We start from the raw sequence: 26,964 nt of genomic DNA, 5'->3' as shown, positions 1-26,964 counted from the left end.
CAAGAAGGTTAGTCATGGTGTATGTGAAGATAAGGATTGGCGTGGAAGGTAGATCAGTTTGAGTCCGGGAATGCTTGTGTGAATATCCATGTCTTTAGTCTTTTTTTGAAGGTTGAGATGCATGTTTCAAGTCTGAGGTTTGAAGGGATAGAGTTCCATAACGGTGGAATGGCTGTAGAGAATGCCCGATCTCTTAGTGTGATGTGTCTGGTAGATTTGGACGGTGGTACCTGTAGCGATCCTTTGTATGCATCTCTTGTTGGTCTTGTTGAATTATGTAGTTGGAGAGGGATCTGTATGTCGATGGGAGCCAGTAGGTGGATATTTTTGTATGTGGTAAGGATGGCCTTGTAAATAATTCTAAAGTGTATAGGTAACCAATGGAGGCTCTTTAGGATGGGGGTTATGTGATCCCTTCTCCTGGAAGGGATTAAGGGAACTCCTCTTACAAATCAAGCAAAATATATTCACCAGGTTTGGAGCAGAGGTCACAGCCATGGGATGCCCTTCTTTATAACTTAGAATTTCCCATGGAAAGCAGAATTTTTGGTAAATGTGTGTGGTTTCACTTAATTGGCATGTTTAATGTGAATGGTACACAATACTTTCCTTTCCCATATTGTAGTGGCAGCAGAGCTGCAGTGTAGCAGGCCCTGCATCGAGAGGGTATGGCCTGTGAAACTGCCCTTATTCAGTAGCCTCCACACTTGTGCTTTTTTTAAATCTTTGTTATGGCTTTGTGGGCTAGAAGTGCCCTCAAGCTATGTTGCAATGCATCTCATGTACACTCTGGCAGTAAAACTAGCTCCGTGGTGGCTGCCTCTGAGGATCCTCCAGGCTGCTGTCCTGGTTTGTGCCTGGGAACAGCTTGCAGTGATGGCCCTCCAGTACTCAGAAGGGGTCTGAAGCTCCCATGATAGGAAGAATAACCCCTGCTCTAGACTTTAAAACACAGAGACTATTGATTTTAAAGGTTAACTTTTGCCTGCGGAACACACACAGGCCACCCTCTCATGCCAGTGCTATGTGAAGGGATGGGTCAGGCTTCCAGCGGCAGAACTCGTGGGAAAATCCAAAGCAGACGAGAGCTGGGCACTACAGTCTGTCCACTTCCTCTCTCTCTCTCGAGATGCTGTTGTGTGCACTAATTCCTCTGAATTAACTGACTGACTGGGCTGTGAGTCTCTAAAATTCAATATCTTATCTCTTCCCTGCCATGTTCCACTCCCAACCTGGCAATCCAGGGCCTTTAAGATCTTGGAAAGCCATCACTGTCACTTTCACACACTGTGTGTTGGAATTTGTGCTGAGAATTGTATTGCTGTCTAATCCTGGATGTTTGTAACATGTTCCCTCTGTGTTGGGTAGACTTGATTTTGGTTTAGTTACCAGATGGCGCCAGGCTAGTCCTAGTTGCTGCATCATTGCATGCAGGGACTCTTAGCTGAGACTTCCCTTTAAAAAAAAAACAAACAAACCAAAAACAAAATCTCACGTCCATACACATAATGGAGCAAAATCAGGACTGGCTCAGCCAGAATCTCATGCCATCAGTGAATGGGTTGGATCAGAAACCTGGTACTGGAGTGGGTCAGCACAGGGAAATGGTTTCTATAGCTACGTAGATGCATTGTGGCTCACTGGGAGGGCTTTTGAATGGCTCTGGATGGAGGCAGAATGAGTGAGCACCTGCATGAAAGGATGTTTGGAGGGTCTGTCTCTGGTATAAGAAGGGCCATGCCCCCCAAAAAAACCCCCAATGTCTGCTGTACGAATGCTCTTTACTGAATGATTTACAGTGTAGAAAATTGCCACTTCATAGTTACTAAGCTGTAGCAGGTGTGGAAACCTGCTGTGGAAACATTTGACTGCCCCCGATCACCTGCTTAATGCCAAATAACTTTGTTCTGAAGCCTTCGACATAACCCTGGTTGTTTAAGAGATTTCTTATGGATAGCGTCCCGTTTGAGTTCTTAGACCATCCATTCACCAGTTCTAAGCGTCCCCTGTGTGCATCCTTGGAGAAGACATCATGTGTTGCTCCTGTCGAAGTCTTGCGTGACATCTCAAGACAAGGCCAAGAAACCTCTTCCCTAAATCTGACTGGGGGCCTTATCCATGCAATTCCAAGTAGCTTACCCTGCACTGCTGGGTAAGCTACTTGCTGCCTCATATTGGGAAGGGCAGCTGCGATGCCGCAGTGCATGACCCACAGCTGGGTGAAGTAGGATGTGGCTTAGGCAACTCTGAATCATAAAATTCCATGTTTGAATCGGAGCTTTTGAAAGTTAGTATTAACTTAATCAAAGCCAAACTTATCATTTTAAGCGATTGGTTGGGTTTTTTATCTTTTTGGGGGGTGTGGGATTGAAGAGTGAAACCTCCAGGTTGAAGCAAATGGTATGCGTAGTAGTGTTTAACCCGTGTCTTAATGTCACATGTACCGGCTTCCCCTTGACATCCACACTTTACAGCTACGGCGCCCCAGGAGTGGAATTCACAGGCCTTCATAAGGAGACTGCCACAGTCACACAGATGCACTTCTTACCTGGACAGGTAGGTTGCAGCCATGCAGCACCTGATCTATCTGTCTGACTGCATGGAGACCTTAGCTTACTTTTATAGCCCCCGTGGCCTTTTTTTTTTCCTCTCCCCCCTCCACCAGGGTCGACTTCTGTCTTTGCTTGATGACAATACCCTTCACTTGTGGGAGATCTACCAGAAGAACGGCTGCTCCCACCTGGAAGGAATTCGCAGCTTAACTCTCCCAGGCCGGCCAGGGTTCGATAGTGCTAAGTACTTAAAGCTGTTTCTCTTCTCTCATGCTTGTCTGAGGGTAGGGCTTGCAGGGCATGGATCTGGCTTTTTGACACTCCACTGATATTTAAGAGAATTTCTGGTTTTGTACTGTCCCCCTTGCTTTATCCAGTTTATAAATGGTCACCAAATCCAGCATGAACATGTGATAGCTGCAAGCTGGAGATATCTGATCTGCTTGAGCCTGGTTCACATCCATCCTCCATACTCTACCCCAGTAGGCATCTCCAGTCCTAGACTACTGCAAGCCAGTTGGGTTTTCAGGATATCCACAACAAATATGCATGAAAAGTTTTGGTATTTAATAGAGGCAGTGCATACAAATTCATCTCATGGGCAGAAGTTGCCATTCCCGGTCACTGGTCAACCATATTGGGGCTGGCCTCGAGCCACAAACAGGCCTGGTTTTAAGAATATCTGTTACAAATATGCATAGAATTGGCATGCCCAGTCTTCATGGTATGAAAATCTCTCATGTATATCCTCTGTGGATGTCCTGAAGACCAGACCATACAGTCATTACCAGGTGTGTGGTTCTAAGGGTGGCTTTTTTTTTTTCTATAGTTAAGCTTGAATTCAGCACCACAAGAGTTCTCTACTTATCTGTTTGGAAAATGCAGTTTAAGGCAGCAACCTTGCTTTTAGTATGATACCAGAGGTGCAAGGGAAAGGCACCTCTGGTATCAAGGAAATGCTAATAGGTATTGATGGAGGAAATCCTGGCCACATCTAAACATTAATGTTGACTTGAGATTCAGAGAACATCTTTAATGGTATGGCTGCAAGTTTCCTGCTCAGGGGTTAGAAGTCTTTAAGCTTATGTAAAAATCACAACCATATAAGACAGGGCTGGCCAGTCCTCAGGAGCCACAAGCTAACCAGGTTTTCAGGATATCCGCAGTGAATATGCATGAGTCTCATGCATATTCATTGTGGATATCCTGAAAACCTGGTTGGCTTGTGGCTCCTGAGGACTGGAGTTGGCCAGCCCTGATTTGAGATCATACGCAGTGTCTTGCTTAGGCTTCTCTCCATCTTAGCCGGGATATTCACTGGTGCATGGTATCTTATTCAATTTGGGTAAACGCAACCCAGTGGATTACTCTGTGCATGCATTTCCTTGGGACTGGAGATCCACTGATGGGTCTAAGTTTTTTTTTTTCTCTAAGATAAATTCCATCGTAGATGAAATGATCCATCAAGCTCAACATACTGTCCAACAGTGGTCAAGCAGGGTCACCTGCCAGGTACTTCCAAATCTTAATGGGAAGATCCCATCCTTGTGGCAAGCTCCATGGCTGCCTGTGTAGGGTAATTGTATCCTATCCTCAGGCTTAACTATTAAGCATGACCACATCCTCTTGCAACAAATTCCACAGCTTAATTGTGTGTGGACTGAACTTAGATCTCTCAGCTTCACGGAGTCTTGCATTTGTAAGGGTAAATGACGCGATAAACCTCCATGTCCCATCTGTCGCCTGCAAGCTGGAGCCTCAGCCTGTTTAAGGCTCTAAGCAGAAACCCACAGAAGATAACTACTGCAGTGCTCTGACGCTTTCCATCTTAAGTAACAGCTAAACAGAGCCAAACATCTGCTTTCCAGAGCAGTTGAAATGGTCTCCTCTCTAGACTTAAATGTGACATCCTCTGCTCTTAAGCCGGACAAGCGGTTTTTTTTTTAAAGTTACAAGCATGACTGAAAATGTAGGTGCGCTCACTGGGTGTAGCATCAGCTGTCTGAGTCCAGGGCATATATCTGTCTAATCATTGGTGGCTTCCATGGTCTTGTATGAGATATTTCACTGCAGTGTAATACTGTACAGGTTAGTCTAAGGCCCTGAAAGGAAGCCAGCAAACAATTCCAAAGTGTGCTTTTGCACCTTGTTCCTGTGACTTTCTACCTTTCTCAAAGGCAAAGGTCACCTGTCTGACCAGAGGTGGATTGGTTTCGTATAAACATACTCCAAACATAGAAACTCAAGCTCTGCCAAACTAGGCCAGACCACAGGTTCATGTCTGACTCTGAAAGAAGCTTGGCTTGGCTTCTGTCCATGCTTTAAACTTAAGTTCCCTGTACATACAAGGATCAGTCCAGACGGTGGGTTATGTCCCCTGTCCAGCAGCTTTTCACCTGAACTTCATATTGCGAGACTTTAAGATTTCTGTGAAAATGGTAGGGTCTGGTAACAGATGCACATACAATAAACAAACATGTGACTTCTTCTCCAGACTGCCGATGTGACCATTTTTTGTGTGCAAGGTCCAGAGAACAGAAAAGCATTTCCCCTAAAAATATCCCTTTCAGAAAAATGACAGACTTGGAATGTAGCAATTTCTCTCTCTCGGCCATGTGTGGTTGGTCACCTCTAATTACACAGTAACATGCGCAGTCTGCACTTACAACATCCTTTGCCCTGTTAATTGTACCGGCGCACGCCCAAAGCTAAATCTCGCTCTTTCTCAAGAGCCTTGCCTATGGCAATCTGTGTGTCACACTGGCTCATGCTTGCACTTCTGGGTGTAGTGGGTCTCTTACAGATGTGCATATCAAGCCTCTGGTGGGTCCTTATCTTGGTGTGGAAGGAGAGCACGATGCCACTCCTGTTCAAAATACAGCGAGTGGGGAGGGGTGGTGCAGAGCACACAAGTTTGCTAAAATTATTTGGGATTCTTGAGGGCTTGATGCTGTCTGACACAGGATGACCTGGAATACACTAATGTCTGATCTCTGTGCATTAAAATGGACAAAGGTGATGCCTCTTTAATTGGACTCAGATTGAAAGGGAGCAGGTGGGGTGCATGCAGCAATTCTTGTGAAGCATCCTCGGGGGGGCCCTGATCACTGACCTGAGGCTCCGTCTCTCTTGCAGCTCCCCTCCTAGCGTGATGCGTGTGACCGTGATAGTAGTGCTGTCGTCCTGCGACGTGGCCTGCCTGGGCACCGAAGGAGGAAGCGTGCACTGCTTGGAACTTCCTGGCCTAAAGCTGCTGGAGGCCAGAACGCTGCTGCAGGATGAGATCATGCAGAGGTGAGCTGGTCCGGCGGGATGGGGGAGGGGAGAGGCCAGGCCAGCCGTGGTGATGGAAGATGAACAAGCTCAGGGGTTACAATCTGATGCTGGCTCTGAAACCATGGCTGGGTAGGAGTTGTTTTCAAACTTTTGTTTGCCACCAGAGTTAACTTGTTAATGATCCTTCACGGCATGGAGACCTCTATGCTGCTGAAGCCGGTGCTCTTTTTTAGTGTAATATGCTTTGAAGTGTCACAAAAATACAGGAAATAGATGGTGACAATTAAACCCATCTGCCTTATCCTATTCCGCTTCCCACCCAAAACCAGTCTATACAGAGTTCTAAGGGTTTGTGTACAACGGGCAAATCCTCACAGGTAACTTTTTTTTTTTTTTTTTTTTTTTTTAATTAAGGACTTGCCTTTTCATTAGTAGCTCAGAGTGAATTGGGATTTTTCCCTGTCCCCAGAGGGCTTGCAGTGGCCTTGTTTTCAAAAACTCCCCCCTCCCCAAACATAGAATAGGAAAAAGCTTTAGAAAGTGAGGCCCTCGGACAATGCAGAGTAGAGAGATTTGCACAAGGGCCACAAGCAGTGTCTGTGGAACTTGAACCCTGGCTCTCAGCCTCTGCTCAAGCCACGTTTCGTGCACAAATGGGTTCTGTGCAGAGGTTCTGCTAACTTCCAGGTACACAACCCTTTGCATGCTAAGAATGTGCACACTTGTGTTTAGTGAAGCATTGCATACCGCATTTAGATCTTATTTTTTTTAAGCATGTGAGTAAAATGTGCACTGAAATAACATTTTTAGTTGCATCTTATTACATCAGGGGTTTCACTGGAGCAAGGGAACTTGTATGTAGGATCAAAGATGTTTCTAAACAATTTAGGAGGTAAGCATTTATTTTATGCTTGCTGGGCAGACTGGATGGGCCGTTTGGTCTTCTGCCATCATTTCTATGTTTCTATATGACAGCATAAAACTTTTTAAACTTCTGACCTGCTTAAATTTAAAATAGCCCAGTAGGACAATGACCTGTCTGCCCTCCTGACGTGTGAAGGATGTTTAGAGGCTGACATAGAAGTGCACATAAAATATAGAGTTTTGGTGGAAATGTGTGGGTCCTGCTTGTTAAAAGCATTACCTCAAGGGCTGGGTGCATTACAGACTATGAAACTTCAAGCCTGCACTAGCTGAAAACGGCTTAGCAAGTCGTGCTTACCATAAGATTAATGGTATAGTGTTTGGGGATGGGAAGAAAACTGTTACTTTCTCCTACGTGAGTGCCCCATCCTCATGTCCACACCAATGTGCCACTAGCAAGGTGCGATGAAGGAAAAGGTCTGGTGTAACGACTTACCTGCTTTGTTGCCTAAGCTTCCTGCCTGCCTCTTGTCTGGGTCCTGGCCTATCGATTTTTTTTTTTTTTTTCCCCCTTCCCTTTTGTGCTGCAGGAAGTGTGGTACCACACCCATGCTATAGCATGGGAGAGCAAGAGGTGGATAGGATGTGCTGCTGCTGCCTCCTGTGTCTGGTTATCAGGATTCCTGCTGTTAAGCAGCCATGGGAAGCCACAGGGGCTGCAGCACAGGCGAGAAGTGCAATCCTGGCCACCTGCTGTCTAGTGCTGGCAAGGTCAGTGACTTGCTGGTCACAAGTGGTGTCTTCAACCTGCTGCACTTCTACAATTGATGTTTGGTTATGGAGAGAGCCTGCTTCAAGTGACTTATTCTCCGAGCCACTGTGAGGTTAAACTTAATGGTGTATATCTTTAGGATTTTTGGCTCCTATGCCCAGTCCACTTCCTACCCTCTAACTCTCCAATCCCTTGCCTCTTTGGACAGCGTTCCAGATAATTACAGATGTGGGAAGGCTCTTGGTCCAGTGGAGTCTTTGCAGGAACATCCACAAGATGCATCCAAGATCCTTATTGGTTACAGTCGGGGTCTCTTGGTCGTATGGGAGCAAAGCACAAGGCATGTGGAACACCTTTTCCTGGGCAATCAAGTAAGCTGGATTTCTTCCAAGGTTACGCAGGTCTCGCTGGTGTCTGTAGCTTGGGGAGTTTAAATAGTGTAGGCCTTGTGCCAAGTCCCTCAACATAAGGCAGTTCTTAAAAGTAAACATTTTTGGTGGGAAGCTAACCGTAGACTGGAATTACATCTCTGGCATGTCTGCACGTTATGAAGAACCAGCAGAGAAGTCTTGTGTTGATTCCGGGGCATTGTCAGAGCCCTTGGCTTAGGAAACCATACCAATTGTGGGTCCTCCATGACTTTTAAGTCCAAGTCTTTTGTGTCTTACAGCAACTGGAAAGCCTCAGCTGGGAACGGAGTGGCCAGAGCATTGTGAGCTCACACAGCGATGGCGGGTACATGGTGTGGTCTTCCAACAATGGCTGTCGTACATCTTCTCAGCCGGTCATGTCAACCATACCCTACGGTGAGTCCATGTGCAGCATGGAGGACGTCGCCGTTCCCAAACACCTGTTTGTGTGCTTGCCTCTAAGGCGATATTGCATCAGTGTTGACTTAGTGTAACAGTAATGAGAAGTTGGTTGAGGAATTAAAGGGACATGACCATTTTGCAGAGATCCCTTAAAAAGAAGGGGGAAGGATTATTACTTTTTTTTTTTTTTTCTTATTCCATGTAACCCTTTTCCTTTTTCTATAGATAAATGCCATACGGGATAAGACTAAAGGTCAAAGCCCAGCATCCTGTCTGAAGGCAGCCAGTATGCAATAGGGGCCCACTCCTTCTTGCCCTCCGTGAAGTTCTCATTCATTATAATGTGACACAGCCTTTGGAAGGAGGAACTGGGCGTTTCCAAACGTGACTGATGAAACAACTGGTCGCATGAACTGTGTGTGCATGCGTCCAGATTCTTCACTTCCTATTGTGAGGAGGCAGTGTACTGAACTTTGATTAACTGCGCAGAAATCTTGTTGACCTCATGCTGACACATCAGGTGCTGAGCTTGGCTCCTTCTTCTTCCTTGTTTGTGCTCGGGGCCTTAAGCTTGCAATTCTAGGCCGGAATGTATGCTGCGAAGTTGTCTCTTGCATCCTGCTCCCTCCATCTCGGCACGTTTTGAGTCCTGTGGGATTAATCTGTAGAATTGTGGATCCCCTGGATCTGCCAAGTACTACAAGGATAATTTAGAGTTGGCAGGAGATGTCTTCAGTAAAATTGCTCAGGTTTCAGTTTAGCGTAACAGGATAGTTAAGATGGCTGTGTGTTCTGAAGGTCATGAGGTGGGTCAGGGGTTTTCTGCTTTACTTCCTTCTATGATCCTGAAGTGGAGAAGCAGCTTTTTTGCAGAGATGTGTGTGTTTTGTTTTTTTCTGGGTACAGCAGGGAATTGGTAATGACAGGGAACCCCAATCAGAGCATGCATATGGAGGAACTTGGCAGAGCTGTTCCTGTTCATGTCCCAGATCAGTCCAGACCAGTGGGTTATGCATCCCTGCCAGCAGATGGAGGCAGAGAGCAAACCTTTGAGGCACTGCTACATAAGAGAGCACCACCTGCACTCCCTCAGTATTTCTCTGACTCCAGCAGATGTTAGAGGTACAAACCTGCAGTCTAGAGTTTTGATAGTTAAAAAAAAAAAAGATTCCTGGAAGGCTCCCCAAAGTGTTAGGTTCCCTCATGGGCCATCCCTTGGGTGGAGCAGGGCAAGCGGGGAGGGTTGAAGATCCCTGAGCTGGCTCAGCCCTTATCAGTCAGGGGGGGGTTGAAAGCCAGTGCTCCTGGTTCCCTCACCAGCTCTGAGTCCTTGCTGCCAGTGTCTGCTCTCTCCTGGTGTCCAGAAGCAGGGAAGCGATCCTTTCTTTCATCCATAAGCGAGTGAATGAGCCATGCTGACTGGGTGCAATGTCCTCCAGCAGCGCAGATTGAAACTTTCTCCAGTAGTAGAGCCTTTTCACGCACAGGAGTTCAGTTGTCAACTATTCAAGCTAGTTGGTATTTTTCTTTTTCCATGTTGCACACAGACACACATTTTTCTTCTCACTATGTCGACAAAAGGCCCTGGGCTTCAAATATTGCTTCTGTGGGCACATCATGCCCACCCCGGATGGACACAATTACGTTTCTCTCTGCCTTGGTCCGGCGCACGACCAGGCTTCCTGAGGGACTGCAGACACATGGTCCCCTCTGGCCTAGAGGCAAAGGGCTGAAAAAATCACCAGGCTTTGTAGGGTAGCAACCTCTTCCCACTCCAGTAGCTATATTTATTTATTTAAAGGCTTTTATATAGCGATGTTCATGTACTGGTACATATCACGTCAGTTTACGTAGAACAGGAAGGAACAATTTATAGGGCTAACTTCGAAGAACTTGTAGATAGGATAAGAAACTTAAATTATTACATATAACTTGTAACTTATTACAGAACTTATAAGCTAAGAAAGACATTAAAATTAAAAGCTATATGCCCTCCCCATGGCACTTGATTCAATCTTCACCGAGCCCGAAGCCTTGAGCTCCAACAGAGACCTGAAAAAGGGCTTCCTTGGAGGACCCAGTAACTCTCAACAAAAACACCACAAATCACCTGAAACCAGGCCCACCTGAAACCAGGCCCAAACCAGCACCAACAAAGCCATCCACTATAGCTCAAGACAAACCAGTCCTGGGTGCTCCCTGTTGTGCACTCTAGGTCTTCTCTAAGAAAAGCAGAATTACATGCATTATCCCACTGCGTGCATCAGCTTGTCTGGCAGGAGAAAACTGGATTTGACTTAACATATTCATCTGCCAACCCTAGTTAAGTATTGGCACTTGTCTGTGTTTGACATGGGATGTAGGTAAAACTGTAACATTGGTCATGATCTTGTGAGGGATGGGTGGTGATTTTAACAAACTAAAGAGGAAAGCAGAATGAAATATTACTCCACACCTAAGCTTCGTAGAGATCTGGTCCCACAGAGAACGGTACATTAACAAGATGTCTACCTTGTGTACAGAACGCTGCCTTGCTTAGCCGCTGTTCTTATACAAGTAGGAGGCAGGGACTGTTCAGACGTTGAAAGCCCATTGGTACTGTCCCCATATTAAGCTTTTGGTCTACTCTTTAAAATGTCTTTCAGGTCCATTCCCTTGCAAAGCCATCAATAAAATCCAGTGGAGAACCTGCAGCTCTGGGTACGTCCCTCCATTAAACTCTGTGATTGGGCGGTCGGGCGCACAGCACGTGTGCCGTTGGCTTTTCCCCTGCTGTCTTTGATGCTGTGTTACCCCAAAAGAGCCTGACTGCACAATCTGAGCAGGACAGCTAAATGCATCAGACACACGTGCCTCTCTTTATCTGTATAATAAAGCACATGTGCAGCTGAGCGGGTTGGCACTGTGGTTAGATCCAGGGCCCGTGCGTACCTGCCACACTGGGAGTTTCTCACTACTCTCTTATGCGCTGGAACGTCTTCTTTCTTTCTGGGCTCTTCCCACCTTGGTGCATTATCGGTGCCTCGACTTCACTCCCGCATCTTAACTTTTGCCTGCAGGTCTGAATTGATGACCTGGTGTTGGGTGAGTGGCACGGTCGTCTCCTGAATTGCTGGAGGGTAAATGGCCAGAAGTGGAGGTAGGGTCAGAGGTGCCCGCTCCGTGAAACAAATGTTGCCTTTTCCCTCTCTCTCTCTCTCTCTCTCCTCTGCCCAGGAACCACTTCATTGTGTTCAGCGGGGGCATGCCCCGGGCCAGCTATGGTGACCGGCACTGCGTGACTGTGCTGCAGGGGAAAACGCTCGTGACCCTGGACTTCACCTCTCGCGTTATTGACTTCTTTACCGTATACAACACTGAGGCACAGGAGGGTAAGCAGCCTTTCTTCTTTTCTTGAGAATCACCGGTCGTCCTTCCAGTTCTCGTCAGTATCTTTACATAAAGCTGCTTTTATTCTCAATTCCACGCTGATGCATCATGGTTTGGCTCTTTTTTTTTTTTTTTTTTTCCTTCCCCTCCGCCCCCCCTGCAGAGTTTGATAACCCGAGTGCCCTTGTGGTGCTGGTGGAGGAAGAACTGGTGGTAATCGACCTGCAGACCCCTGGGTGGCCGACGGTCCCTGCCCCCTATCTGGCCCCGCTGCATTCCTCTGCCATCACCTGTGCCTATCACATCTCCAATGTGCCCCTGAAGCTGTGGGAGCGAATCATCGGCGCTGGAGAGCAGCAGACGCCGCAGCCGTGCTCTGTGGTAAGGGGTTTTTCACGTCGCGTTGCCCGCTCTGCTAGGTTATGGAAGGACTGGGCCGTGCGACCGTGACCCTTCCTTCTGTCCAGGGGCTGCAGGAGGGAAGTCGCTGGGCTGGCTTCAGTGAGTTTATCATGGATGTGGCCGGAGTGGGAAGGGGAGCACCTGTGCTTGGGGCGGGGGCTGTCATCTGCCGCGCTCTAGTCCATATACGTTAGTAGCTGAACTTTAAATTTTTTTTTTTTCATGCTTAGCTGCTGCTTTATTCTAAAATCTGTCCGCTATGTGGGGTGAGGTCTCGTTTCAGAAGTGGCCAATCAACGGAGGAGGAAGCATTGCCCAGGAGCCCACGCAGCGAGGGCTGCTTCTAACGGGGTGAGTGACTCCCGGGAGTGTCTGCAGGGCTCTCCTGATTAATGGATTTCTTTTTGGAAGACCTTCCAGTGTCCCAGATGTGGATGCAGGAAAACACATCCTCCTCACCCACCCTCATCACAACAACTGGCCAGCCCCCTCACCCACCCTCCATCACGACAGCTGGCCAGCCCCCTCGCCCACCCTCCATCACGACAGCTGTCCAGCCCCCTCGCCCACCCTCCATCACAACAGCTGTCCAGCCCCCTCGCCCACCCTCCATCACGACAGCTGTCCAGCCTCCTCGCCCACCCTCCATCACGACAGCTGGCCAGCCCCCTCGCCCACCCTCCATCATGACAGCTGGCCAGCCTCCTCGCCCACCCTCCATCATGACAGCTGTCCAGCCCCCTCGCCCACCCTCCATCACGACGGCTGTCCAGCCTCCTCACCCACCCTCCATTACGACAGCTGTCCAGCCCCCTCGCCCACCCTCCATCACGATGGCTGTCCAGCCTCCTCGAGGAGGGCAACCTTACCTTCTGTTCCTCTTATAGGAGGCTTAGGCGTTCGCTTTGGCTCTAATGGGAAATATTTTGTGACTCCCACTAGTCTACGAATGGCTGGGGCATTGGGGACCGCCTGTGGCAGGGATTCCCCTCTTGCTGCTTTTTCTAATGCAGGGCATCCCATCAGGCTATCATGTGCAGATGTAGCATATGAAATACAGAAGGCATAGAAATCCTAGTTAACATGGACTGCATAAATCCCCCCACAGGTTTCTCATAGCTCCAGATATAAAACATTTAATTGAAATTGCTGGGTGGGCAGATTGTGTGCCTAGTTTGGCACATCTGCAGTCATTCGGCTTTTAAATAGCAGCTCATGCACTTCCTGCTGTCCATTAGGGGTTGAAGCTGGGGAAAGGATGGGGCAGTTCAGGATTCCTAGCCCATGGGAGCCAAGTGTAGTAGTCACTACCTATCTGCACGCTCCTTAATAGCTGTGGTGCTGGGGCTGGAAGTCTGTATGAGGGCCTTGTATTCCCCTAGTCACATGATCAAGGGTCAGGATCGGCCTAGAACTGGAAGCCCCGGGAGCTTCCTGCCGAGGACTTCCTGCCTCCTGTGCAGTCAGCTTGCCATGGACCCAGAATGCCTGAGGAGGAATGGAGCGCAGGATTCTGGTTCTCTCTCTCTCTCCTGCCCGCCCCGTGTGAAGGATTCCTCCTTGTAATATCTGCCCACTGCACATCTTTCTGCCCAGCAGATATCTGCATTAGGCTTTCCAAGTCTCTCCCAAAGGAGGCTGGGGTGAATGTGCCGGACGATGCCTGCTCACACCAGGCGGGATTGTTCCAGCAGAACTCGTTCACCATCAGTTTCCCTCTCCCTGCCTCTGGCCTTCAGCAAGGTAACTAATCGTGGGGTCTTTTCCCAGGCACGAGGACGGCACCGTGCGCTTCTGGGATGCCTCAGGAGTTTCTCTGAAGCCACTGTACAAGCTGGGGACGGCCGGCATATTCCAGACGGACTGTGAGCACGATAGCTTGACCCAGGGCAGTGAGGAGGAGTGGCCCCCCTTCCACAAGGTACAAAGGCGAGACGCACAGCTGCTTCACGTTTGCCCAGACCGTAGCGATTTTGCTGTGGCTGAGGCGCCGGTGCCCTTCTGTCGGCAGGTTTGCTGTAACATGGGGTAAAACTCTGGAACATGGCTGGGAAACGAATGCTTCAGATGCTGGGTCTGCAGGAGAGGGAGGAATACTGGATGGCTTGCTATGGGGGGGGAGTTATTCCAGATGTGTGAAGGATTGACTCTCCTCACGAGGTCACTAAAGCACTTCTCTCCCCCCACCCAGCCGGTAAGGGCAAGACGGTGATGGAATCGATTGGTGCATAAACTTTAAAACTGGAGAGGGTGCAGTGGTTAAACTTGACAGCCTGTTCCAGATGTTGCCCCTGGACTCAACTTAAAGAAACTACGTCAACCCAGTGAAGCGCGTGTTTGCTTGGCTGAATGGCATCCTAAGGCTTGTGTCGGTCACTCAGCAGGAGCAGTGCCCTCGGAGCAAGAATTGCCCACCCCTCATATTCCTAAACTTGCTGCAGCTGACAGTCAATTGGGGGTTTTGGGTGTTTTTGGTTTTTTTTAAGCCTCTTGACTTAAGTGAGATTTTTGTCATTGAATAGGTTGGATGTTTTGATCCCTACAGTGATGACCCGAGGCTGGGAATTCAGAAGATTGCCCTCTGTAAATACAGCGGCAGGATGGCTGTTGCGGGGACGGCCGGGCAGGTAATCTCGCAGGATGCGCCTCCCAGTGGCGCGCAGAGTGCAGTAGTGGTTTCTTATAGTCTGCATGTTCTGCCACGGTTTAGTCTTGCTTTGGGTACGTTGGCGTTTCGATGGGACCCGATGCGCCCCTCATGTGGTCCCGGCCTCTCGAGGTGTGCAAGACGCATGGACTTCTGCCTGGGGTGTTCCACAGGCTGCCCCGCCCTTGGGTTAATGACCGACCATGGCGCTAAAGGTTCAGGTAGTGAAACTTCAAATGCAGTAAACCACTTCTCCCGCTAAGACAAATCCTGCAACTTTTAAGATCTTGTTTTCAGCATCTCCTTTCTCCAGTAGCTTTAAAGAATCTTTGACTGCTTCACAACTGGTAATGGTTTTTTTTTTTTTTTTTGCTCATGGCCTGTTCCCCCGCGTCAGGTGTTGCTCATGGAACTGAGCGATGAGAAGTCGGATCACGTAATCAGCATTGCCACCATGGATCTCCTGCAGGACCGGGAGGGCTTCACTTGGAAAGGGCATGACCGGCTGACCCCCAGGAATGGCCCCCTCCATTTCCCCCCGGGCTTCCAAGCAGGTATTCTGGTGCAGTGCATGCCCCCTGCAGCAGTCACTGCGGTCACGCTGCACTCGGAATGGAACCTCGTGGCCTTCGGTACTAGCCATGGCTTTGGACTGTTTGACTACCACCGGCGGAATCCTGTGCTGGCAAGGTGACTAGTGATAAAGTGCTACTCTCCAACGCAGTAAACCCAGTATTCAAATTCCAGTTCCCTGTACATTCCCGGATCAGTCCAGACAGTGGGTTGAGCTGAGCCTCCTGTCCAGCAGAGGGAGACAGAGAAACTGCAAAGGTATCCTCTATCAGGACAGTGCTCACCCTCATAACTGCTAATGAAAGGGAAAACCTCAGGCAGCACTAGCACTAAAATCTGTTTTGTCTTTTCAGGGCTTCTGGTGCCTTTATTTTTCTGCCATCGCTGGTGTATTTAACAATAAAACAAAAACTTTCATCCTTTATTCTAACTTCTGTTTTCTTAACACTGCAGCAGTGTGGGTACCACTTGTTCTGGGGTCAGCTCTCAAAGCTGGCTGGTCAAGTAATTTAGCCGCCAAGTTATGATGTATAATCAGCGGCACGGCTATGCATGTAACTGAGCACTTACCCGTGTGAGTTTAGACGTGCCGTGTGGCTAAGTCCGAATAGTGGCAGTTAGCTGCGCAAGTTATACAGCTAAGTCGCTCCGCCCCAGTCCTCCTCCTACACACCTATCTTTTATGCGATTACCTTTTTAGCTGTACAAGGGACTTGTATGGCTAAGTGATGGCAACTGAACAAATGTGCATATTCAGCGTCCGCTACTTAGCTGCATAAGTCCCATTAATCCGGCTAAATAGCACTGAACACGCTCTGAATGTCTACCTCTGTCCATCTACTGTCCCGAAGAGCCTCTAGCTTTCAGCAGACAAATTCAAGATGTACTTACCTGTGAAACGCCAACATGGCCATGTTTCTCTTAAATTTTGCTGCTTCGGGGCATACGAGCACACTAATATTCACACCGCATCTTAGTGACTAGCATTTCCCCACGCTTAAACAGCCATATCTTTTCTAAAAAGGAAGTGTCCAGTGTGAACCATCTCAATGGATGTAAACTCAACCGATCCCCATCTTTAACTGAGCTTCAGGTTCTCTTACCAATCCAGGCAGAAGCATCCGCCTTCATTCACGGTGATCTGTATGGATCTGTATGATCTCGGTGCACCTCGAGTCTAGACCCATGACTCTTATGTAATTCTTCCACCAAACCGGCTCCTTCTTACTGAGGTCCTCTAGTGGTGATAAAAAAAAATCGTGACCATTCTCCTTCCAAATTCAGTCCCTCTGGTTGCTGTAGGGCAAAGATTTTGGTGCGGTCTGAGGTTTTCCCTTTCATTAGCAGTTGTGCAAGGTACTACACCTAAAGGTGAAATTTGATACATAATATGGTAGAGACTATATACAATATATTTAGGAAAATATAATAGAAAAAAAAGTAAAACGTTTTTAAACAAAACTGTGAATTGGTGACCTATGAATATCTGGTACTACAGGAACAAAAATTAGCAGGTAAGAACCAATTTTCCTGTGGCTAGTGATGCCATTTCAGGGTGTTCATACTATCCTGCTATAGGTTAACAAGAGTACATTAAATATCCTGCGCTTCCATTGTCTGAACCATCAGGGCAAACTTGTAACAATGCATAACATTAAAAATAAATAAATAAAATCAAAACCTACAATAACAAAATTCATCCTAAAACTTTCTTTCAAAAGCTTATTCAAACAGCCAGATCTTCGGCAACTTACAAAACTTCAGTTTTCTTGGAGCATATAGCAGTAATATGTTCCCTAAAGATGGAGCCAGATAGGAAACGGCAGTTCTGAGCACGTCCCAGCCTTATCTGGGGGGGCAACATCATAGTGTGTGCTCTGACCCAGACTTATGGCATATGGGAAAGCCCAAATTGGAGACCTCCAACTTTTTTAAACCTGGTGTGTTCCCCCAGACTGCAGCTTGTTCTGGGAGCTGGTCTCCGGGGAGTGGGGGAAGGGGTGGTGGTGCTTTCACTTTCGGGGATGGCTTAGAAACGAGCCTCACTTTATGTGGCAGGTGTACGCTACATCCCAACGACTCCCTGGCCATGGAAGGTCCTCTCTCCCGGGTGAAGTCCCTAAAGAAGTCCCTGAGGCAGTCCTTCCGCAGGATCCGCAAGAGCAGGGTGTCCGGGAAGAAGCGCGTGACCGCCGGCAGCCCATCCAGCAAGGTAACGGCGCAGGGCAGGAGGGTTGGAGAAGGTGGGCAGCAGTAGAGCGTGTGGCTTCCGCACTGCATGCTCTCCAGGGGGCTAGGTCCCAGACTTGGGTTTCTCCTTTATTGGCTGGGAGGAACGACGCAGCTGGCTTTAAGCTGCTGCCAGGGCAGTTTTGACTCTCGACCCCGTAAACTTCCCTCCCTCTGTGATGTTTGCAGTCTCCCCTCCCAGCTCAAGGGTGAGACTCACTGCTGCTGGTTTAGTTACAGGAAGCCAATGCGCAGTTGGCAGAGCAGGCTGGACCCCATGATTTGGAGATGACCCCGGTACAGAGGCGAATCGAGCCCCGCTCGGCTGACGACTGCCTTTCTGGGGTGGTGCGCTGTCTCTACTTTGCTGACACATTCCTCAGAGACGGTAAGGAGCACCCATTGGGTATAACTTCTAGTCATTCTCTTACTTGCTTTTTCTGGTGAAACTTTGTATGGGGACGTGGTGGGGGTGGGAGGTTAACCACACCTCCCTTCTATCAGTGCATCCACTCTCTCTCCTACCTGAGTAAACCACTGGTGTCGTCATCTGGAGATTATAAACCTCCATTTGCATTTTGGCTGCCTTTCCTTCTTGATCTTCCAGGTTGTCGGCTGTGTCGTGCTTGCTGTCTTTAATGCTGCAAATCTTATCTCCTGGGACAGATTCCCTGGGCTGGGCTAGGCTGCCCTTCCCTGTACGTACCTGGATCAGTCCAGACAGTGGGTTATGTCCCCAATCCAGCAGATGGAGTCAGCACAAGCTTTGAGGGGGCGTCACCCTATATACCACTACCCCCTCTGCAGGAGTTCAGTATCTTCTGACTCCAGCAGATGCGAGTAGGGTATCCTGGGTTTCTCCCATTGAGATAGGATTTTCCCTGTGCTTTTCTTACTGATTTTCGACTTTGGCCTCTGCCTATTTGTTTTTCCCCCCGCGGCGCCGTTTTGCGCTCTCGCGGCCCCCCCCCGAGGCTAAAGGATTTGATTGAGGCTGTTCTTCACACGCGATCTCCATGCCGCGGCCGTCGCGCTGCTCAGCTGTGGCAGGCAGGCAGGCCGTTTTCGGCGGGTTGTGCGGCCAGGAGGCCCCCCCGCGGCACTTGGAGCTCCCTCCGGCGGGCAGTGCAGGCCGATCGGGCCCCCCCGCGGCGCCGTTTTGCGCTCTCTCGCGGCCCCCCCCGAGGCTGAAGGATTTGATTGAGGCGGTTCTTCACACGCGATCTCCATGCCGCGGCCGTCGCGCTGCTCAGCCTGCGGGGAGCCGGGGCCCCGCATTTCTCGGGACGACATTTGCGCTCGGTGCCCCCCGGGGGGGAGGGCACCTCGCAGTCCCTCGACAATTTTTACCTTCCTTTCCAGTTTGCCCGGGCAGCGTCGGCAGGCCCCTCCCCCATTCGTGGCGGGAACGGCGGCCATTTTGCATCCACAGCGCCCTGAGGGGTCTCAGGGAGCGCTGGAGGATGGGGAAGCGGTAGCGGCTTCTCTCCCAACCCTGGTACCGGAACCGGGTCCGCAGGGACAGGGTGCCACGGCCTCTCCTTCGGCCGGGGCCTCCTCGGGCAGGCCGGGGTTTTTTCCCCGGAATTTATTTTGCTTCTGCACAAGGCACATTTGCAGGGGTTGGACGCACCGGCAGGGCCTCCCCCGGCTAAGGTCCCTCGGACGGCGACTGCTTCTCAGGCCCCCCCCCCCCCCCCCCCGTCCTGACGGGCGTGGGGGCCCCCAAACACCCCCCCCCCCCCCCCGGTCCGGGCCCGACCCCTCCCGGGGCCGGTGGGAGCGGCACCAGACCCGGGGGCTCCTGACCCTGATGATACGGACTGGGACCAGGCGGATTCCACGCCGGAGGGGAATGATCCGCGCACGCTTCGCCTCTGCCAGAGGGAAGAGCTGGACGACCTTATCCTGCTGATTCTCCAGGAGCTGGATCTCAACCCGCCGCCGGATCCGCCCGCGCCTGTAGCGCCTGCGGTCGTCACCTCGTCGAAGACGGGGGATCCGGTCCTAGCGGCTTCCCTGAAGGTCGAAAGGGCCATGGAAAAGTTGTATCCCTTGCCGGAAGATTTTCTGGACCTCTTTAGGGTACCAAAAGTGGACTCCGCGGTGTCGACGGTCACGACGAGGACGACGATCCCAGTGACGGGAGGCGCGGCCCTGCGGGATGCACAGGATCGCAAGTTGGAGGTTTTCCTCAAAAAGGTCTTCGAGCGGGCAAGCCTCCTCTGGGTGCAGCAACTTCTCACGTCCCAGGCCCTCCCTCCCGAGGAGGCCGCCCAGTCGGATAGGATGGAAGCCACGGTGGCGTACGGGGCGGATGCCTCGTACGATCTGTTTCGGGTGCTGGCGCGTTCCATGGTTTCGGTGGTGTCGGCCAGACGTTTGCTGTGGCTTCGCAACTGGGCGGCGGATACGTCCTCCAAGTCGAGTCTAGGCTCCCTGCCTTTCAGGGGTAAGTTCCTCTTCGGAGAGGATTTGGATCAAATCATCAAGCCCCTGGGGTAAAATGCGGTTCATCGTCTGCCGGAGGACAGATACCGGTCTTCTCCGCTCCCAGGTCTCAGCCCTGGTCGCGTTCCTTTCGCGGGCGCCGGCCCGCACGCTCCACCCCCGGGACGGGACTCCCCTCTCCCAAATCCTCGCAAGGATGCCAGGCTCGCCCACTCCGTCGTCCCCAGGCTTGGGGGTCGGCGGGCGTTATTCTACAAGGAGTGGGTGCACATCACCTCGGACCAGTGGGTCCTGGACACCATAGAACACAGCTACGCTTTGGAGTTTTGTCCGCGTTCCGCAGGGCCGGTTCATCTTCTCCACCTGCGGATAGGGTCCCGAGCGAAGGGCTGTGCAGTTAACACTGGACAGGCTCCGGGAGATAGGCACTATTGCGCCCGCGAGGTGGACTTGGGCCATTATTCGATTTACTTCGTGGTGCCAAAGAAGGACGGTTCCTACAGGCCCCTCCTGGATATCAAGGAAGTCAACAAGTCCCTCCGGGTGGTCCGGTTCCGCATGGAAACGCTGCGGTCGGTGATTGCGGCGGTGCATCGGGGGGGAGTTCCTCGCCCCCTGGGATCTGACGGAGGCATACCTGCACATTCCCATCCACCGGGAACATCATTGCCTTCTCAGGTTCAAGATTCTGGACCAGCATTTCCAATTTATAGCCCTCCCATTCGGGTTGGCGACGGCCCCGCGCACTTTTCCCAAGATCATGGTAGTGGTGGCGGCTGCCCTTCGGAAGGAGGGCACTCTAGGCCATCCATATCTGGACGATTGGCTCGTTCGAGCGAAGTCTTTCTGCCACGGCCAGAAGGCGGTGACCAGGGTAGTACAGTTCCGGCGGTCCCTGGAATGGGTGGTGAAGTACAGTTCCGGCAGTCCCTCGAATGGGGGGTGAATTTTTCCAAGAGCTTCCTCGTGCCCTCGTAGCGCTTGACGCCCGTCTGGGCAAGGTTTTTCTGCGACAGGACAAGGCGCACTCCTTGCGGGATCACATACGGCGGTTCTCTGCGTTACCAGATCCCACCTCCTGGGACTACCTGCAGCTCCTGGGGGTGATGGTCTCCACCATCGACATGGTCCCTTGGGCGTTTGCGCGCCTCCCGCCGCTACAGCGAGCTCTCCTTTCCCGTTGGAAACCGCCCTCGCAGGACTACCGGGTGACCCTCCCTCTGCCGCAAGTGGCCAGGAACAGTCTGCGCTGGTGGTTGGATCCGGCGAATCTGGCTCGCGGCGTGTCCAACAACGCCAGTCTCGTCGGCTGGGGGGCAGCCTGCGACCGCAGCTCCACGCAGGGGACGTGGTCCGAGGAAGAGTCGAAATGGTCCATCAATCGTCTGGAGACCAGACAATATTATCGGACAACGCGACCACCGTGGCCTAGATCAACCGACAAGACGGCACTCGCAGCCCGCGGGTCGCGCTCGAGGCAGCGATGTTGATGCAGTGGGCGGAGCGGTTTTCTGGTCCGCCGGGCGGCCTCGCACATCGCAGGGTTGGACAACGTCCGGGCAGATTTCCTCAGTCGTCAACTACTGGATCCCGGGGAATGGTCACTATCCGACGGGGCGATGCAACTGCTTGTCCATCGGTGGGGGACCCCTCACCTGGATCTGATGGCGTCCGCGCACAACGCCAAGGCTCCCCGTCTCTTCAGTCGCCGGAGGGAGCGAGGTGCGGAGGGAGTTGATGCTCTAGTGCTCCCATGGCCGTCCCATCTCCTTCAGAACACCCCGCAGAATAGAGTATCATCAGGGGACTGATCTTCGCGGTCCTTCTACAGCTGGTGATCGACAGACCCATCCGACTCGGGCATCTGTCATGGAACTCTTCTGTCTTGCGGCCTGGCTTTTGAGAGGCGCCGCCTCCGGCGCCGGGGCTACCAGAAGGCGGTACTGTCCACGCTGTTGAGTTCACGAAAGACGACGACGTCGATAGCCTATGTTAGGGGCTGGAAGGTGTTCGAGTTGTGGTTTGCCGGTCAGGACACGGGACCAACTGAGGCTTCTGTTCCTCAGATCCTCCAACTTCTGCAAGCGGGAGTGGACAAGGGGCTCGCCTATAATTCCCTGCGGGTCCAGGTGGCCGCCCTGGTTCGCTATTGTGTGATGGGGATTCTCTACTGCAGCACCCGGGTATTGTTCGATTCCTCAAGGGTATTAAACATCTGCGGTCTCCATTGCGGGATCCTTGTCCCTCCTAGAGTCGAGCCACTGCGTAGTACAACGCTTAAGGATCTCACCCTTAAGGCAGTGTTCCTGGTGGCAATCTGTTCCGCTCGTCGCATATCGGAACTGCAGGCTCTGTCGTGTAGAGAGCCTTCTCTGCGTTTTCTCCGACTCTGGAGTTTCCATCCGCACCGTTCCATCTTTTCTCCCGAAGCTGGTGTCTGCATTCCATGTGAATCCGACGGTGGAACTGCCGTCCTTCTCGTGTTTTGAGCCGAAATCTCTACGACTCTTGGAAGTCAAGCGCACTCTGTGTATCTATCGGGAGGCTACGAGTGTGTTCCGGCCGTCGGACCATCTCTTCGTCCTTGGGTCGGGTCCCAAGAACGGGGCCCAGGCCTCGAAGACGACGATTGCCAGATGGCTGAAGGCTGGCATTGCAGCTTCCTACATTGGGGTGGGGCGGACTCCCCCACCCGGCATTGTCGCGCATTCTACACGTGCTCTGGCGGCCTCTTGGGCGGAGGTCCGCTCGCTCTCTTCTCCAGCAATCGGTGGAGCAGCCACCTGGAAATCGTTGCATACGTTCTCAAGGCACTATCGCCTCCATCTCGCCTCTACTGTCTCTGGACATCTTGGCGAACAGGTTCTACGAGCAGGCCTCGCAGGACCCCACCCGATGTAGGGAAGCTTGGGTACATCCCACTGTCTGGACTGATCCAGGTACGTACAGGGAAAAGAAAATTATTATTTACCTGCTAATTTTCGTTCCTGTAGTACCATGGATCAGTCCAGACGCCCACCGCGTCTGGGTGCTCTGCCTGCTCGGTTCTTTTCTGTGGCTGTGTTTTCTTACGGCTTCCGCTCTTACTGCTTTCGCAGTTCCCCACAGGTTGTCTTGCTGTGTTTTTCGCCTTTCCTACCCGTTGGTAGGATCTTTACAGTTCTAGTTCTTATAGGTACCCGGTTGTTGTTGCCGGTTCTTTTTCAACTTGATCCATTACGGGGTTCGGGTTTTCTACTCGGGCTTTGATATACTCGATACTGAACTCCTGCAGAGGGGGTAGTGGTATATAGGGTGACGCCCCCTCAAAGCTTGTGCTGACTCCATCTGCTGGATTGGGGACATAACCCACTGTCTGGACTGATCCATGGTACTACAGGAACGAAAATTAGGTAAATAATAATTTTCTTATCTTGGCCGTAAGGTCCAGATGTGGCAAGGCACTTTGCCACTACATGAGAGGGAGGGAGGGAGGCTCATGCTGAACTGACACACACAAGCGATTTCTGGCTTTGGAGCTGGAATCTTCAGGTCGCATCCTGCTCTAAAATGCATCCTCTAGCAGCTCTCGCCTGCCTCTTTTGTGTGAGGGAGCACAGGGCTTGCAGCCTTCCCTGGCAGTGTACAGCGCATTCTTACCACCGTCCATTCCTCTTCCAGTAACTGGAGGGGGTTCATTTTGTTTCTGCTCTCTAAAATTCCCATCCTTAGCCCAGGCAGCGTGCGGGCTTGTGGAGTATCAGAGTCCCAGTCTCTGTTCTGCTTCATTCTTGCTGTGGTGGTGAACGCTGGTATTCTTGTCGACTGTCTTGCATGATGCTGGAGCCTGGATATGGTCTTCCTCTGGGTATTTAGGTTAACGTTGCCCTGTGAAGCCTTCAATGGTGCCCTCAGCGTTACAACAGATCAGATAGCGAGCATGCTGCACATCTTATTACAGTTTATAGACCATCGATCTGCTATCTGCATACATCCCATACCTTGAACTAAAAAATGCTATAGGAGCCAGAACGTTCCTATCCCTGAGGGATTAGAATTGGCAACAATCGAATTTCCCATCTCTTCTTCCTCACTCGTCCTCCTATTGAGATCCTGCTAGCTCATCGGCCTGCTTTAGTTGTTGGACTCTGTATAGCTTCATATAAATAGAATCTTGCACCAGGAGGAACTTGTAGATGGAATTCAAAGCGGCACGTCAGGGTGATGGGGCCGAAGCACGAGAGAAACCTGCACCCCATGGAGGCTGCTGCTCGGGTATCTCGCTTGCGCTGCTGCTGTAGGATTCAGTAAATGCTCTGGGCATCCGGGAAGTCTGGGGACGGGGACAGTGGATAAATCCAGACTTTAATGAGCATGGGGAGGCTGAATGTCCTTAACCAGGAAGGGTCCTACAAGTGGAGATGGAAGCCACCCCGGGCAGGTTTGGGAGGATATAAAGTGAGGGCTGGGACGAGGTGCACGAGTATCTAATGGGCCATTTTGGTCTCCACCAGTCACTTTATTATGCTAGGGAAGGCAGTTTAGTTTGAGCAGGTTAAAATACAGTAATATCTAAGGCTGCTCTCAACTTTCTCACTTTTACAAATCTCTGGGGTGGATATTAAAGGTAAACGTTTAAATTAGCTGGGTAGGATTTATTTGGTTAACTTACCAGCTATATCTGGCAGCATGGCAATCTATTTTTATTTAAAATCTTTTCTATACCGTTGCAAAGGTTTACATGTCTGCTCATAAATTAAAGAAGGTGAATGCCTACAGTAGAACATTCTAACAGGTTCGGTTACAATATATCAGAAGACAATCGCTTGTCCTGACCATGTGCACCTGTAAGGTACTACTCATAGGTAAAATTCAGTCTGTGGTTTACTAGGACGTTAGTTGTGAAATAGTTATTTTATTTGATTGTTTTATTAGTATTATCATGCACTTTTCGAGAATAGTGCTGTACCGGTGCTCTTCTGCCTATTCCTGTATATTTTCTATTCTCTGGTCTCTTTTTAGAAAATGCTGGTTTAAAAAGCCATGTTTTTAAGCTTTTCTTAAAGGTTTTGAGAGCTCTTTGTAATCTGATCTTCAGGCATTGTATTCCAAAGTGTGGGGCCTGCTAAAGATAAGGCCCTTTCTCTCACTTGGGTTAGTCTCGCTGTCTTTACTGAAGGAATGGTTAAGAGTGCTTTGTTTGCTGATCGAAGGTTTCTGTGTGGGACGTGTACCCGTAATGCTGCTGGATATCCTGAATCCATCACTAGATCTATCCGGCTAACTTTAGACCTGCAATTGACCCACAAATAAGCTTGATTATCACTACTTATCCAGCTAAATCTCTTCGCCAAAATACCAATTTCCCAGCCACCACTAAGCTGGCTAACCACTTGACTTTATAAGTGGTGGCTGCTAAGCATGGCCAGATATTTAGCTAGATAAGTGACGACTTTTCCAGCTAAGTGGAGTCTAATATCGCCCTCTTTGTCTAGACCAGCAGTGCTCAGTCCAGTCCTCTGGACACACCTGGCTAGTCTGGTCTGGCTTGCAGGGTATTTACAATGAATATGCATGAGATTTGTACGCAAGTTTCTCATTCAGTGGGGATATCGTGAAAACCTGACTGGCTGGAATTGTCCCGAGGGCTGGGTTGAGAACCACTGGTCTAGAAAAGATCTTGAATGAACTCTTGGAAGTCTATTGCTGCTTTGCTACTACCCTTGTGTATTTTGGAGATTGCTCATGCTTGGACATACTCATAACATCCCATTTGTTGCAAGTTCGAGGCATTGACACTGCACTAAATGTGTGGCAGGGTGACTTATAACAGGGCTTCCCAAACTTGTCCCAGGAACCCCACAACCAGTTGGCTTTCAGAATATCCACAGTGAAAACGTATGCATGAGAAATCTGCATTCACTGGCTTTGGTATATGAAAATCTTGTGTATTCACTGTGGGTATCGCGAAACCCCCTGCTGGTTAGGAACATGGTATGCTGGGCTTGCTGGATCCTCAGTCTGACCCAGTATGGTAACTTGCTTCCAACAGTGGCCAATTCAGGATACAACTAGCTGGCGAGTACCCAAATGTTAAGTAGATCCCTTGTTACTAATGCCGGAGATAAGCAGTAGCCATTCCCTAAGTCAATTTTTTTTTAAACCCAGTTAAGCTAACTGTCTTAACCATAACCTCTGGCAACAAATTCCAGAAGTTAATTGTGTGAATGGAGAAATGTTTTCTCTGATTTGTTTTAAATGTGCTATTTGCTAACTTCATGGAATGCTCCCTAGTCCTATTATCTAAAACAGTAAATAGATTCATATTTGGCTGTTGTAGTTCTCTCATGATTTTAAACACATCTATCATATCCCCCCTCAGCACTCTGGTCTCCAAGCTGAACAGCCCTAACCTTTTTAGCCTTTCCTCATAGGGGAGCTGTTCCATCCCCTTTATCATGGCTGTGTGAATGGGGGAGCCAGGACAAGTTTTGGAAGCCCTGACTTGGGACTTGCATAATTTTTGCACAGGTGTTGCTCTGATACCAGTTCTTGCTGGGTTTGTGTATTCTGGCACCAGACTTTTCCTGCTTTCCTTCTTAGCTTCACACCACGGCCCCACCATGTGGGCAGGGACGAACTCTGGCTCTGTGTTTGCCTACGCCTTGGAGGTGCCATCTCGTGAGAAGTTTTCGGAGCATGCGGTTGAAGCCGTGCTGGGTAAGGAGATCCAGCTGATGCACCGGGCACCGGTGGTATCCATTGCTGTCCTGGATGGGCGGGGCAGTCCTCTGCCAGAACCATATGAAGTATCCCGGGACCTGGCCAAGGCCCCCGACATGCAGGGAAGCCATTCTGTGCTCATCGCCTCTGAGGAACAGTTCAAGGTAACGGAGAATGATTTTTGGATATGAGTCTGTTGGGGGTGGGATGTGGATTCAGGCCACGCTGCTGGGGTAGGACGTGGCAGTGCTGCGGCCACCCCATGAGGCCTGCCATGTTCTGCACTTGTTGCACTGTAGGATCTCTGCAGTTAAA

At 50.3% G+C, this 26,964-nt stretch overlaps 1 protein-coding gene across 4 annotated transcripts in view; it reads left to right on the top strand.

Annotated features, from left to right (window-relative positions):
* LLGL1 (LLGL scribble cell polarity complex component 1) overlaps nt 1–26,964 on the top strand; it is a 64,966-nt gene that overhangs the window by 30,838 nt on the left and 7,164 nt on the right. The window contains exons 3-17 of one of the 4 annotated variants that reach the window (XM_029576192.1): nt 2,475–2,556; nt 2,666–2,781; nt 5,688–5,846; nt 7,673–7,835; nt 8,135–8,270; nt 10,922–10,976; nt 11,493–11,647; nt 11,809–12,026; nt 12,331–12,398; nt 13,818–13,968; nt 14,570–14,674; nt 15,092–15,384; nt 17,326–17,479; nt 17,731–17,884; nt 26,530–26,813. In XM_029576192.1, the coding sequence (XP_029432052.1) occupies nt 2,475–2,556; nt 2,666–2,781; nt 5,688–5,846; nt 7,673–7,835; nt 8,135–8,270; nt 10,922–10,976; nt 11,493–11,647; nt 11,809–12,026; nt 12,331–12,398; nt 13,818–13,968; nt 14,570–14,674; nt 15,092–15,384; nt 17,326–17,479; nt 17,731–17,884; nt 26,530–26,813 (2,293 nt within the window). Of the gene's footprint in view, nt 1–2,474; nt 2,557–2,665; nt 2,797–5,687; nt 5,847–7,672; nt 7,836–8,134; nt 8,271–10,921; nt 10,977–11,492; nt 11,648–11,808; nt 12,027–12,318; nt 12,399–13,817; nt 13,969–14,569; nt 14,675–15,091; nt 15,385–17,325; nt 17,480–17,730; nt 17,885–26,529; nt 26,814–26,964 lie in introns of all 4 variants that reach the window. The other 3 variants (XM_029576190.1, XM_029576189.1, XM_029576188.1) reach the window with 3 other exon arrangements.

This window comes from Rhinatrema bivittatum, chromosome 14 (genome assembly GCF_901001135.1).
Source record: "Rhinatrema bivittatum chromosome 14, aRhiBiv1.1, whole genome shotgun sequence".
Classification (NCBI taxonomy): Eukaryota; Metazoa; Chordata; class Amphibia; order Gymnophiona; family Rhinatrematidae; genus Rhinatrema; species Rhinatrema bivittatum.
The sequence above is the reverse complement of the archived record's forward strand: the minus strand, read 5'-3'. Positions and strand labels throughout refer to the sequence as shown.